General features: G+C 44.4%; 1 protein-coding gene and 1 long non-coding RNA gene across 4 annotated transcripts in view; both read left to right on the forward strand.

Moving 5' to 3' along the window:
- Positions 1 to 15,178, forward strand: part of LOC310844127 — a 249,647-nt gene that overhangs the window by 104,214 nt on the left and 130,255 nt on the right. The window lies entirely within an intron of this gene.
- Positions 1 to 15,178, forward strand: part of SLAIN1 (SLAIN motif family member 1) — a 35,850-nt gene that overhangs the window by 10,629 nt on the left and 10,043 nt on the right. The window contains exons 3-5 of one of the 3 annotated variants that reach the window (XM_083737823.1): positions 9,600 to 9,749; positions 11,639 to 11,788; positions 13,438 to 13,785. In XM_083737823.1, the coding sequence (XP_083593949.1) occupies positions 9,600 to 9,749; positions 11,639 to 11,788; positions 13,438 to 13,785 (648 nt within the window). The remainder of the gene's footprint in view (positions 1 to 9,599; positions 9,750 to 11,638; positions 11,789 to 13,437; positions 13,786 to 15,178) is intronic. The other 2 variants (XM_083737824.1, XM_083737825.1) reach the window with 2 other exon arrangements.

Genomic DNA, 15,178 nt, shown 5'->3' on the forward strand with positions numbered 1-15,178 from the left:
TCTCTTCTCATGAGGTGGCCAAAGTATTGGAGCCTCAGCTTCACGATCTGTCCTTCCAGTGAGCACTCAGGGCTGATTTCCTTAAGAATGGATAGGTTTGATCTTCTTGCAGAGATCTTCTTCTCAAGAGTCTCCTCCAGCACCATAATTCAAAAGCATCAATTCTTTGGCGATCAGCCTTCTTTATGGTCCAGCTCTCACTTCCATATATCACTACTGGGAAAACCATGGCTTTAACTATACGGACCTTTGTTGGTAAGGTGATGTCTCTGCTTTTTTTCTCTTTTTTTTTGAGAGCATGATAGTATCCTAATTTTATTCTGCAATGGCCCAATGAACTGAGCACATGGAGGAGTCTGGGCTCCTTCAGACTGGTGACTTTTCTTTTTTTTTGGCAAATATATTCTGCAGTGTGTCATTCATAAAATAATAGCGCATTCGTAGTGGATTTATACTGCATTCTCTTAGTTGTTCTACAGTGCTTCCCTAATGCCTCTGGTGGGGGACTGTTTTGCTATAATGTGCAATGAAAGGAGAACAATGCATACACCCCGGCCCAATCCTGGACATTTATGGTCTGAAACAGTACAGAATTTTAGCAGGAATCGACAGGATGTGCCCCAATTTGGAAACTAAGCCGTACGTCTGCCCCAAACCTGCAGCAGACATGGTACAGAATTGAAAGCAGGATTGCACAGAACAGCTCCAACACCATCATGAGCACAAACGATAACGAATGAAAAGGAATGCCTGGTGCTTTCATTGCACAAACCTAAATTTCTGTTTTGTGATTGAATCCCTCTTGCAAAAATACTGACAGTCTGGAGGTGGCTATAAGCAACAAGCATGTACCACTACAGTGTTTGTGAGAGTGTCATTTTCCCTGTGATATCTGTCGCACACGGCAATTGTTGAGCCATTTCAGGAACTCTCGGGTGGCAGCTCCATGTCCTCTGAAAGTGCACCCTGTCCGTTGTGTATCTATTCGTAGCAAGGCAATATCTTGTCTGGTACCTGCCAGCCACCCTTTCTTTCTAAGCAGTGACTGAGCTGACAGTATGCGTCTGCTGTGAGGGAAGCTACAGTGTGTAGGTTTAAAACCTCACACGGGGGTCTAGCCTTGGGAAAGGTTGAATGCTATGTGCAGAAGGGTACAAGTGGGGAGAAGGTCCCAGAGTTGGAGGTTTCAGGAATCAGGACCTCCAGGGCAGCTGCAGCAGAACAGATTGAGCAGTACTGAGAAATAAGGGCCCATAGGAAGTAGATAACCGAGAAGCAGAATGGCAAGCTAGTGAGAAGAAACACTGTGTACTGTCTGGGGGCGGGGGGAAGATTGAAGAGTCATGCAAGCTCTGGAGGTACGGAATTTCAACATACTGATTTGAAATAATCACCAAGGCATTTGGCTGCAGGTCTCTGCTGCTTTTGGTTCCTCTGACAAAAATGTTCTTTGGAAAAGGCAGCTATGAGGTTACATAACGCTGGCATTTTCGGCCACACTAAGCAAACGGCAAAAGTTGGTGGAGGAAAGTATTATGAAGGAACTTACCGGGCATATTTGGAAGTCGTCGTTAGTTGATGGTTTGCATCAGCCTACCTAGACTCTTCTTTCTGCACCTTCTGTCTGAAACTACAGTTCTTGGAGAACCAAATGCAGTGCAGAAATAAATGGAGGTGCTGTAGCTTAGTGGCAGAACACATGCAAGGTTCCAAGTTGAATCTCTGGTAATGAGCAGGTAGTAGATGATGGAAGAGACTTCTGGACACCCTGAAGGACTTTTTCCTAGCTGAGTGGACAGTAGTGGGTCAAGACAGACAAATAGGCGGACCTGGTGTGAGGCAGTAGTCTAATGTTCTTACGATTATAAGGACATGTTTCCATTCCTATTCTGTGACTTATTTTTAATAAGTTTATTTTATTATTTCTGCATAGCAGGGGTTGGACTGGGTGACCCTAGGAGGTCCGTTCCAACTTCTCAAATCTGTCATTCACATTCTTACTGTGTTTCACTGGGTTTTTGTGCAGAGGTTTCATAACCATGGCAGTGGTTTCATCAGCTGTCTCGCTAGCAACAACAACAAGCCATCAGCACAAATCCATATTTCAGCTGCTTCACACGCATTTACAGTCTCTTTCTATATATCAATGTCTCTAATTGCTCTTGGGTATGGCTTGTTGCTTCTCTTCTGCTTCCTCATTCAAAAGATGCACCCAGGAAAGTGCCAGTAAGAAACAGCCCTAGGGACTAACTTGCCCTTGACAAGTCAGTGCTAATTTTATCAGGAGGGGGAGGTGGAATAATTTCTGCAAGTCATGTTCCCCAGATTGTGCTTTCCGCACACCTTTTCCATCTGCTGGACTGGCAACAGAAGAAAAGAGTAGTCCTTCTGTGGAGGCCAGATTGCTGGCCCCTAATCATAGTACGATGGGTCTGCCATATAGTATATTCCAGCTGTTGTGAAGTTGTTGTCCTGTCCTTTGTCATCCCACCATCTGGACTCTTGTTCAGAGGAGGTCCAGACACAGTTCATCCAAATATCGTGATTGACTGAATGGAGAAAGTGGATGGGAGGGGATCTCTCTTGGAACACTAGAGCTTGTGAACATTCTGTGAAGCTGAATGTTGGAAGATTCAGAACAGGTAAAATAAATCACTATGTCACACCTAGTTAAACTAGGGAACTCACTTCTGCAGGAAGCAGCAACGGCCACCAACTTGGAAGACTTTAAAAGAGGATTCGGTCATGGAGGATGATGCTATCAGTCACTACTTGCCATGAAGGCCACACTCTTCCTCCACATTCGGAGGCAGTAATGCTTGTGCTGATGATTTATATACCACCCTTCATCAAAAGATCTCAGGGCAGTTCACAAGAAAAATATATACAATTTAGTTGATCAGTGAAGGGGTATAAAAAAAATAAAATTTGCCCAATTGCCCAACAATTTGAGCAACTTAGAGGGATTTGAAATTCTAGGACAAGTGGAAGGAAAATAAAATATCCTTATACAGTGGTGCCCCGCAAGACGAACGCCTCGCAAGACGGAAAACCCGCTAGACGAAAGGGTTTTCCGTTTTGGAGGCGCTTCGCAAAACGAATTTCCCTATGGGCTTGCTTCGCAAGAAGAAAGCCCATAGGGAAATCTCCGGGGACCTCTTTTAAATGCTAGCGGTGGGGAGCAGAGCCTTCCCCCCCCCTCCGGCCTTCAGACGAGGTCCAGGAAGGCCGGCGGGGGCCGAAAGGCTTTGCTCCCCACCGCCAGCATTTTAAAAGCAGTCCGGGATAGCAGGGAAGTGCTTCCCTGCTATCCCAGATGGCTTTTGAAGGCAGGCGGGGGGGGGGGGGAAGCAAAGACTTTTGCCCCCCGCCCGCCTTCAGAAGAGGTCTTTGCTCCCCCCCGCCTGCCTTCCTGGGAGAGCGGAGAAACGCAGCGCGTTTCTCCGCTGTCCCGGAGGGCTTTTGAAGGCAGGCAGGGGGGAGCAAAGACTTTTGCCCCCCGCCCGCCTTCAGAAGAGGTCCTGGACCTCTTCTGAAGGCGGTTTCCATAAGAACGCATTAATTGATTTTTAATGCATTCCTATGGGAAACCGTGCTTCGCAAGACGAAAAACTCGCAAGACGAAAAGACTTGCGGAACAAATTAATTTCGTCTTGCAAGACACCACTGTATAGGTTTCCATTTTCAAACAAGAACCCATAATTCATTCTTTTTTTAAGGAAAGTGTAGCACATACACACATACAAAAAGAGCATACAGTTGTTGGAGACTGTGGGTGATTTTGTGCTTGCACCCTGCTTGCAGGCGTCCCATAGGCATCTGTTTGGCCACCATGAAAACAAGACGTTGGACTATATGGGCCATTGGCCTGATACTCTCCTTACGTTCTTATGTGACATGCATACATGCTTTAGGGAATCAAGTGACTTGTGCTTCCTTTGAGAAACGACTCTTCTATGAGAGCTAGATCATACCAGACACAGTAGGAAAGGCTCTTGATCTGTTTTCTCTTGTTTCTGTCTGGCCCGAGTGCCTCTGTAAGTTATATTTTCATTTTTTAAGCCTCCACGCTTGAGCTGCACCATCACTTCTCATCAAATGTTGACTTAGTAGAAGTTGGTGCAGCAAGTTTTTCTGTGCCTCTTGAACAGTGCTTACTCTTGGAGGGGAACGGTTGTTTTTGCATTTGCCCTTTTGCTGCATATGTGTGTGGGGGGGGACACATTGTGGAAATATGGTTTTGCCTTTAATGCTTATGGTTATATTTTGTTCTTGCAAGGAAGAAATGGTTCATATTCTGAAAGGTTTAGATCAGGCTTCCTCAAACTTGGCCCTCCAGATGTTTTTGGCCCACAACTCCCATGATCCCTAGCTAGCAGGACCAGTGGTCAGGGATGATGGGAATTGTAGTCTCAGAACATCTGGAGGGCCGAGTTTGAGGAAGCCTGGTTTAGATAATGGGCATCTTCCTTATAAGTGCAGAACACACTTTGGCGTAAAACCATGGCAAGTAGTCTAAAACCTCTGGTTGTGGCGTACTGTGACCCAGTTAAAATGTCACTTGAAAGCATGGGTTTTTTTGTTTTGGACTGAGGAACTTGTGGTCTTGCAGGGGTTGTTGATCTCCAAGTCCCATTACCCCTCTTTGGAATCCAACAACATTTGGACAGCTACATGTTCTTCATCCCTAGCTTAGCTAACCCATGATTGAACCCAAGCTTGCCTACAAACCATGGTTTGTTTGAGGCCTAAAAACCAGGATGTGAAACCATGGTTTGAAGTTAGTACAAAATACTGTTTGCAAACAGTGACTTCCCATACAAGTCCCAGTATCGGAACTCTCATTATCTGAAATCTCAGTTATCCAAACACAAATGATAATAATTTATTATTTATACCCACCTTGCTACACAAATGGATGATTCAAATAGGCAAGCTCTGGCTGTTTATTTAGGGCAAAAACCATGGAGGGAGAGAGATTGGACAAATCCATTTTTCCTTTGTTTGGTGATTGGCTTTAGCTGTTTGAGCCAGAAAGCATGGAAGGAGAAAGGATGGATTAAATATGTTCCTACAGGAAATCATAGCAATCATCACCTCGATATGCGAACCTTACGGAAGTTTTCCTGGAAACACATAGTGAGGCCTGTGTATACTTCCAAACTCTGAAATCATGATGGCAGGATCATTATTGTGTCTGGCTACAAAAATGGGAGGATGGAGCAGCTCCATATTGAACTCTCTCCCGTGTCTGTGTGCCTGTCCCTCCTGCCTTAAGTCTTCCTGGACGCAACCTCATTTCCCTGCCCACCTCCTTGTGAAATCCATGGGCAGCCTGCCTTGCTCCTAGGCGGGCTTGCAAAAAGGAAGTGATGCAGAGGAACTGAAGTGATTGTTTCACTATCTTTACCTGGAACAAAGTTAACAGTGCAACGTAGTCCAGAGCACAACCTTTATTACTCAGTGCTTAGTTTCACACCTTGTTATTTACTCTGCACCCCACAAATGAGACATCTTCATCTCAGCAACCCAGTGTTCTCTCTACCATGGGAAAAAACACTTGTGAATGTCCATCATTTCACCAGTAGCTGTTCTGGGCAACCCATTGATCAATCAGGTATAAAGCACATAGCTTGTTCACCCTGTCTGCCACACCTCTTTAGCCAATCAAGCCCTGCCCAAACGTGTGAAGCTACAATTTGCAGAGTGCTTAAACAGTTAATCCCTCTTCCCCAGGGTACTCTGGGAATTGTAGTTCTGTGAGGGGAATAGGGGTCTCTCAAAAAGCTCCCAGCACCCTTAGCAAACTGCAGTGCCCAGGATTCTTAGGTGGTTAAAGTTGGGGTTACGTGCTGAACTGAGTCTGAGACAGGTGCCTTCACTGACGTATGGGGCAGTGCGCATGTCTTGAGGGCCTGCAAAACACATGCAGGATCTGGCGGTGATTAACTGCACCATATAACAATCCCCAGGGAAGTTTCTAAGAAATTGGGTAGCATTGGTGAACAGAGGGATCCTTGTTATCAAAGCAGAGAGGTTGGCACCTTTCGGCATAGATATCTAGTACATGGGCCAATCTAATTGTTTGGGGCTGCAAACCTCTTATCATGTAAAGCTAGCGATCTGGCATGTGTGTGTGTCTCTGTGTTTCTGAGCTGACAGTCCGCCAAATTATTCCAGTTGCATTTATAAGGATGAGAATAGGTGAGCACTCTTTCCCCACTCTCTGTGCCACAGAAGGATGGGTCTTGCCCTTCTCTGAAGAACAGCTGATGGCTGTAGAATATATTTTCACCTCTCTCATCCATTTCCTTAGTGACAAACGTGGTGTTCTTCGTGTGGTTCTTAAGAGTCACAGCTGCAATAACAGTAGCTTTGTTCAGGACAAGTCTTGTCACAGGAGTTATTGTGCAAAATAATGAATGCGGCCTGCACTTGCGTTGTTGACTGCATCTGTGGGTGAGAGCATGCAGACCATTAATTGGCCCTGGCAAATGACCACGCTGTTACAAAACTGTCTTGTGTTTAAAAGGAGAATCACAAAGGCCTTTTAACGTCTGCCTCCTTTTGCTGGTTTATAATGAGAAGTACAAAATGTTGCCAGTGGTTTTAAAATCACAGGTATACTGTAGCTTTCTTCTAAGGTGGCAGCTGTCTGCTTGTTCCCAAAATATATTTTGCATTTATGGAAAATTCATTTAGTCATTAAAGCTCATGAATTAATAGACCGGGCTTGATTTTGGCAAAGGAGGCCTCTGTAACTTGTGATCAAGTCCTCAAAACAGGAGGCCTGGCTGGATGCTGTTCATTGCTGTCAGGGACGCAGCGGGAGCGCAGGGAGGGGAGGAGATGGAGAGCGAGGGGGAGCAATCCGAGGGGAGCGTAGAAGAGGACAGTAGCCCGAGAGATTCCATGAGCCTCTCCAGCGAATCGGAAGATTCACAGAAGGGGGCGCCGATGGCCAGGGCAAGGGGGGCCCCAAGGGGGACACCCCAGAAGCAAGGGGCCAGCGGGGACTCCCAGAGCAGCAGTTGGAAATCAGGACCAGCTTCCCCTCCAGACCGTAGTGGGGGGGAGGAGTCCCAGGTATCAGGGCCAGCGTATTCACCACCAGCGAGAGAAGATGAGTCAGGGTTGACCACGCCTCCATCGGAGAGCGAGGGAACGGTCGAGAGGAAGGTTATCGGCTACGTGCGCGCACCAAGTTCAAATGTGCAGGCGAGCGGCACAGCAGGTAGCCCGGATAGGGAACCAGGTCCTAAAGCCCGCCGGAAGGAGGGGCAAGAATCAGGGGGGTCAGCGTCAGAAGAGTCCAGAAAGGATGAAACCCCAGCGGGCAGGAGGGCCCAGAGGAGGAAGGAGCTAAGGAAGAGGTGGAGCAAGGCTAGGGTCTTAAACTGGTGTCAGGGGGGAGGAGACTCAGACGGGACTTCGCCGGTCTAGACTTTAAGACGTAGAGCAGCACGCTCCGGCTTTGAAATGGAAACTGAACTTCAATAAAGACTTTTGTAAATAACTACAGCCGGGCGTTGGTCCTTTGTGAGCTGGGACCTAGGGGCGGCTCTGACAATTGCTAATGTGCTTTGTTCTGCATGATGGGACTTGACATGCGTAGATTGTAGACCTAAGTGGTGCCCAATGCTATAGTGATCATGTGTCTCATTTGCAGGATTGCCACATCAAAGCTTAAAAAACAAGGAACTCCATAGATCTACATTGTCTGTGGTTCATTGAGTACAATGTATTGACAGTGGGAATGCCCAGTGTATTCTGGGATGTCTGCTGCCCTGGAATGAGGTGGGACTTAAAGGAAAGCGTGCCCATTTAAAATATTGGTACCCAAATGTTATGAGATTGACACTCTTGGACATCACTTAACTTTCAGTGGCAAGTCCTAGGAGTCTTTTATAGCATGTTGACATTTGATGCATGGGGTTGATCCTATTGTTTTAATAATAGGTGGTATTAATAGTACATTCAACTACTTGTAAATCTGAACCCTGTGGCCCTGCCAAATTTTGCTTGAAGAAGTGCTTTCAGGTACACTAATACAGAAGATACATATTATTTTTTTTAAAAAAGTTGTAAGATCAGATTCTCACCCCTGGAATGTTACAACTCTCTTTGGATTTCATATTAATATTTTGTTGCTCAACAACAGCTGTGATGCAGTTAATGGCAGGTTGTGGTAATGCTGTCGCAGAGCATGATGGCTTGCGAAGGGGGACGTGATTTGTATGACATTTTGAACTTATAGGACAGTGTCTGGAGGCGTAGAGAATACGGATGTTGCCCTGCTTTTCTTTCCTTTATTTTGTTACATTTTAATCTCGCTGTTCCTCCCCAGAGTGGTATACCTGGTTCTTGAACCCTTGTCTCCCTGGTCCTAGCCTGACACTGTACCCATTACACCACACTAGTAGCTTTCTTAGATACATAGAGAAATTTTATTCTACTTTTAAGAAACCTATTCTGAATATCATTTTCTGTATATGTAAAAATTCCTTAAGCCTCGCCGTGGATGTGGCTGCGAGATTACTGAGGCTTTCTGATGTTGCATAGTTGATAGATATGGGAGAGATGTCTACTTCAGAGTGTGCCGATATGCATTAAATATATTCATGCTTATGTAACTTGGAATTTCATGTTGTTAAAAGGAAGAAATATTTGTGTCTGATGGCTTAAAAGCTTATGAAGGGGATTAAGTTTGTTTTTAGCACTTGATGAGGGAGCCTGTACTTTACTGTTGTGCCCTGTAGCTTAACTCTCAGTTCAGTTATGTCCCAATTAACCACACCCAGTAATATTTTGTACAAATAAATGTCATATGTATTATCTGTTACACCATATACTTAAAGAAAATCAAGACAATGATCCAGCTTTACTAATTCAATTTATTACTCTTCTTTCAACCAAGGTGCCAGGGTGTGGGCTACAACAATTTAAAATGCAATATTAAAGCAGTTTAATGAAATATCGAGTTAAAATCTGTTCTACAACAATACCTTGTCAAGATCCTAGAAACAAATACAGTGAGCTCAGCATCTGTTCTGTAGCATTTACTATTTCAGTAAGGAAAAGAGCAGTTCCAATTTGTAATTAATTGCGTGCCAATTTTGTCCATTTCTGGCTCTACTATGTACAATAACATGATTTTGTCCATTATCAAAATCTTTTCACAACCTCTTACTTTCTTTATATACAAACTTGCATTAGAATTTTTTAATGTTTGAAATACTTGAAATCTTGTCTCTTAAGCCTTGAGATAGCTGACATAATCAATAGTGCTGTGTAATGGGAAAGGCGAAAAGTTAGAAACATTGCACTCTAAATCTGTTTCTGGAGATTCACATCCTGTCTTTAATAACCTTTATTTATTTTGTCTTTGAACACCTGCTGTTTTCTCTCGCTCGTCTACTGCAGCCGAAACTGCAATCATATCTACACTTACCTGGGGCTAAGTTGTGTTTAATAGGACTTAGCTTCTGAGCAGATGTGTGTAGATTTGTGCTGTTAAGCTTTTTATGCCTAACTTCCTAATGGATAAGAGTCTGCTCCAAATATAACCTCATCTCTTCCTTTACCATGTCTGTTAACAGCTAGTCGATGGCGGAGTCTCTTCTCTACGTCTGTCTCCTTGGCTTTCCCCTATAGCCCTGTTGCAAGGCTCACTCCATATAGCAATGGCTTTAACACTCCTGCCTTCTCTAAAAGCTTCAATAAAGCAATATTAACACCTGAAAGAACAGGTAATGCTTGCTTTCTTACTAACATAGCACTGTAATAAGGCCTAACTAGTTCCTGTTGACTTTGGTTCAGTGTTGAGATATGTAGCTTTGAGAGGCCAAACTAAGCATGACGGGGGGAGCTATGGAATATACTTTTGCTGTCTTTCTTCTCTGTGCTCCATTGCATGAAACAGGGCTGCTGGCAATACTAAGAATGGAGAGGCGACCACTGAAGGTCGAGAGCAGGTTTTCCCAAACTTGGGTCTCCGGCAGTTTTTGGACTACAACTCCTATCATCCCCAGCAGTACCAGTGGTCAGGGATGATGGGGATTGTAGTCGCACAACAGCTGGAGACCCAAGTTTGGGAAACACTGGTCAAGAGCCTCTGGGAAAGGCCTCTGAGTCCTTGAGTTGGTCCTCCCTACTTACCCCTGATCTTGACTCAGATTTATGGAGCAACAGCGGTAGGTGTGTAGGAAGCCGCTATTTTGACATCCCTGCACTGCTCCCCAGTGCCTCTTTGTTGGGGGAACCAAAATGGCTTGCAAATACCTTGGCTAGCCTATGCCACTGATGGGTTGGGACACCGGATAGCACTCTGCAACCTCCCCACCTACAGCCTGCCTTGATTCGAAGCAGCTTTTTGCCCATCCCAGCTCTGAATGCAGACATTGGGGGACAGGTGGAAATACGGGGGGCGGGGTGGAGAATATTGAAGTAAGGAAGGAGAGCGAAAGGATTTAGCTGCCTTCGTGCATGCACTGCTTTTCACATTCAGAAAAAAAATTACCCATTCCTTCACGGTGTATCTGAATGAGGGAAACATGAGTATAAACTCATATGGTTGTCCCCATTGCATCTAGTTTGGTCCTACAGGACTGGGGCCAATGCCATGACCTAGACTTAAAATTCTGCTTCGTGGATACATTTGCTTTCATCCTCTTACTTTTGTCTTCATGTTGCTTCCCAAGTAACAGGGAAATTCTTACTATTCCTCGGTGGCGTAGCGTGGGGGTTGCAGGGGGGGCCGGCCACACCGGGCGCAACATCTGGGGGTTAGGGTTAGGGGGCGCAAATCCACGGGTTAGGGGGTGCAAATTACTTGCCTTGCCCCGGGTGCTGCCAACCCACGCTACGCCACTGCTATTCCTTCCTCTCACCCCTCGACACAGAATACACCCTGGAGAACATGGACAGCTTCTGCTTCCATGTTACACTGAACAATGGGGTCCCCCCCCACTCTGCTGTTATTTAGAGTTACTGTGGTCTGCTCTAGCCCTTGGCCTGTGGAAACAGCAGGCTGTGACAATAGGGCCAGCATCTACACTACTAAGCAATGGCAATAATGTGAGTCTGGCCTGTGTATGTTTGGGGCCACCAGAAGGAGAGACATCAGTAAATTAAGGGTTGCATTTAAGGGATGTATGAATATACTGATCTGTCTAGAATAAAAGAAGAAAGGCAGACATTCTTAGGTTCTCTTCCTTCAGATGCTGCGTTTCAGATTTACCTACATAAGGGCTAAAAGCATTGGAAAAATAATAATCTGGGCCTTCCAGGAATTCCAAATTCACTCACCAGAATTTGCATTGAGACTTTTGTTTTTGTTTATTAATGTTTGAAATTGTACACTTGAGCCCACTAGTCTTCCCTCTGCTGTAGATTCATGCTGCAGAATTGTTTCTTTTCCATACCAACAGGAACACCAAAGTACAGTACCATTTTAAATAGACTTAAAGAACCTCACAATGTAAAAGTAAATAACGGAATGTAGCATCATGCCGGTTGATGAAGCCTGTTCTGTTTATATATGCAGTGCTGAATAAATAAACTTGAAATGTTGCTTGAAAAGTAGATGCTTTTGCACGTCGCTTGAAGTTAAGGGGTTTGCTCTGTTGTTGTTCTGCAGGCTGTGTTTCTAGAAGTTCCCCTCTCAGCCCCCAGTCATCCATAGACAGTGAACTGAGCACCTCAGAACTAGAAGACGATTCCATCTCCATGGGATATAAACTGCAAGACCTCACAGACGTCCAGATCATGGCTCGACTGCAAGAAGAGAGTAGGCCATTAACTGTCCTTCCTCTCCCTCTGCTCTGCCCCCCCCCCGCCACCACTTCTTTTAAAAGCTGCATGTTAATGCCTCAGGGAAAATACTTGATTGTAGGCATGTCTAAGCTATTGAATGCGATTTTTAAAAGCAACAACAACACCATGTTGGTGTTTTGGTTTGGCTTTCAAGTTATTATACTTGAATGTTCCACCTCCAAAAAAAATCCTAGTATGAATAAGTCTTAAATGTAGTTGAGTAATGTAATGTATCATGTTTAGTACTGTGAAGAAAAGGAGCCTAAATTTTTATTTTTATTTTTGAGGGGGAGCTAAGTGGGCTATGGGGTAATTGTGTTCACAAAGAGAAAATCTTATTTTCTTTGAAAGGCTCTGAAAGCGCTCGTCTGATCTGTGTCAAGGAGTTGTCATTCAGAATCCCATGCCATACGGAGACACACGAAGGGGGTTAATTTGGCACAAGCTGTTAAAAATCTTAGAATTCAAAGCTTTCCTGTTTCCCCCTCAGAATTCATCAACTTTGCTCAAGGCTGTCTAGGTCTTCTGTGACATTAGGGCATGTGAGGGGGTGATGGTTACAGAGGGATCCTTCATACAATCCTATATCTGTAGAGTTGGAAGGGACCTCAGGGGTCTTCTAGCCCAGCCCCCTCAACGCAGGAATCACACCTATACCCGTGTCTGTAAAGGCTTGCTGTGACATTACAGCAGATCAGCCAATGACATTAAGGAGGAGGCAGCAGAGCAGTAAGGGGCGGGGGGAGTTTTCAAGGAGGTTGGAATAATAGAATGTAGAGAGGAACCACAAGGGTCATTTAGTTAAACCCCCTGCAATGCAGAAATCTTTTTGCTTAAACTCACAACCTTGAGATTAAGAGTCTCATCCTCTATTGACTAACTAAGGTATCCTGCAGGCTTTAGATAGATAGAAGGTACAACGAGAATACCAGATCATCTGGAGAATTTCAAATGATGCTCTTTAGATTTATTTTCTGCAGCTTTTCACTATGACATAGTTTGCACATGGCTTTGAGTGAGCTGTTTGCGGAGAATAGATATGTATGCTCTTTGCAACCATCTGCACCAGTCGGCATGGCTAATGGGTAGGGAAGATAGAAGCTGTAGTCCAACACTTTGATGTCTGGAGATTCCCTGCTTCTGGAATATAGGATTTTCAGTGCAGGGAGTTCCATAGTCTGGGTGTCACAGCGGGGGAGCCTAGGAATGTCGGGTGTGTGAAGAATGTTTTTGGTCTATCCCTCATATTAATGCATTTCACAGGACTATGTTGAATTACGTTGTATCTTCACACAGAGCTAGTTCTTTGCTTAATCAGCCTGTCTGAGGACCGCCTCTCTTCATAATGCACTTCAAATATAGTGCTCTGCCTTCATTAAAAACTTCATATTCATTCCCCTCTTCGGAATAGGATGTGAAAGTCCAGTTGGTGTTCCGTAGTTTTCCTTCCCACTTGCATGCATTTACATTTTGACTTACGTTTTCATGCATCTTGTAGACATGGGAGTAAGTTGCAAAACCCATGCCTTTCATACGAAAACGGACTCTTGCAGAAGGGGTGATGTTCATTACAAATGTTGACCATTTGAGGCTCTCACCTCGCCTTTTCCTTACACTTAACAGGTCTGAGACAAGATTATGCGTCTACTTCAGCATCTGTATCGAGAAACAGCTCCAGCGTGTCTCTCCATTCAAGCAAGAAAGGGACAAGCAGCGACCAGGAATTTGATCGCTACAGCCTTGAGGACGAAGAGGAAGAATTCGACCACCTGCCCCCTCCGCAGCCTCGGTTGACCCGCTGCTCCCCTTTCCAAAGAGGAATTCCCCATTCACAGACTTTTTCCAGTATACGGGACTGCAGGAGAAGCCCGACTTCCCCATATTTCCCCTCAAACAATTATCCACAGCAACAGTGTTACTCTCCTCAAGCCCAAAATCCTCTTGAGCCACAACCAAACAGGATTAATGGAGGTAAAGTTGGCTGGCTGGCTGTTTTCTGATGTATGGATTTATTTTGCCCTTCTGGTGCCAAATCTTTAATTTTGAGGCAGGTTTCTTTTGGCCAAATTCTGGCATTCACTTCTCTAGGCAGTGCTGGAGGCTGGAAATATGAAGACCACAAACTGGTCTCCAATGCATGGTCCACTATTATGGGACACATGTCCCGAGTCATTATAACTTAGAGGTGAAATGTTAAAGTGTAGATTCTCAGTGTCTGTTTGTTCCTGTCTCTGTGTCTCTTGCTGGTCACATCACTCACTGATTTAAACAGGGATGGAAAACCTGTGATCTTCCAGTTGTTTTGATACTACAGCTCTTATCATCCCAGTTGCTGAAGGGAGTTGGATTTCGTCAGCACCTGAAAGGCCAGAGCTTTACCATCCCTGTATAATAAATCACTTTTATTTTTCTTACTAGGGAAACAGTCAGCTAAACTTTCACAACACCATTATTAGAAGACAGAGTCAAGATTAAGTCTGCCAGTTGGGCATCTTTGGTTTAGTTTATGAATCCCCTTTCAAAGAAACAGTACTGAATGCTATTCATAAAGATCTAAAATGTTTGTTTGTGTGTGTGTGTGTGTGTAAATAATATGGCAGAGTCAGTGTGTGGTCTCCAGTATCCATTGCTTTCAATCAGTTTATTCTGAGTAGGGCTTAGTTGTATGTCACCCATTAAGCAGTGCACACTGGAAACTGTCACAACGCAATCTTGCCTTCCTTAACACTGGTTGCCAAACAGAAGAGAATGCTTTCTGAAGTACAATAGTTATTTTGTTAGCCAGTTGTTTTTATTGCTTTTCAAAAATTTTAACAAATCAACATCAAATTAATTCAAATTTAATACAGATTTAAAAGTTGACTTCCCACCTCGCTTCCATGACGTTTCCCGTCCCTCCTTTACTTGCTGCTCAATGTAACGTACTTTTCCCAATTCCATTTCAGTACTTAAAATATTTTAGCATTTTATCATTCATATTTAATTCCCACCCCCTTTTTCATTTAACAGTTTTTTAACAGCTAGTGAAAATGGGGACAGTGTAGAGCCCTGATTACATATGGATGCAGTAGTGTAACACTCATCTAGTCGTAATCAAGAACCTGTTGGAAGACTTTGGGTATGATTCCTGAGAAGGGAAGGTTCAGTATCTTTCATTTGTGGATCCCCCCAAAGATGGCACATACCAGAATTCTGTTATATTGAATCTTAATGAATCCAGTAGGCTGGACAGGATGAAATTTTGAGTCTCCTCTGAGTGAGTTTTTAGAGGAAGTGCTGCTGTACAATCTCTGCCTGTGAACACACATCAGACTTTCATCTGCTTCATCAACACTTAGGCAGCCTGGAGGCTAAGCACTGAACC

Source organism: Podarcis gaigeae (assembly GCF_964106915.1).
Source record: "Podarcis gaigeae genome assembly, chromosome: 4".
In the NCBI taxonomy this organism is placed as follows: domain Eukaryota; kingdom Metazoa; phylum Chordata; class Lepidosauria; order Squamata; family Lacertidae; genus Podarcis; species Podarcis gaigeae.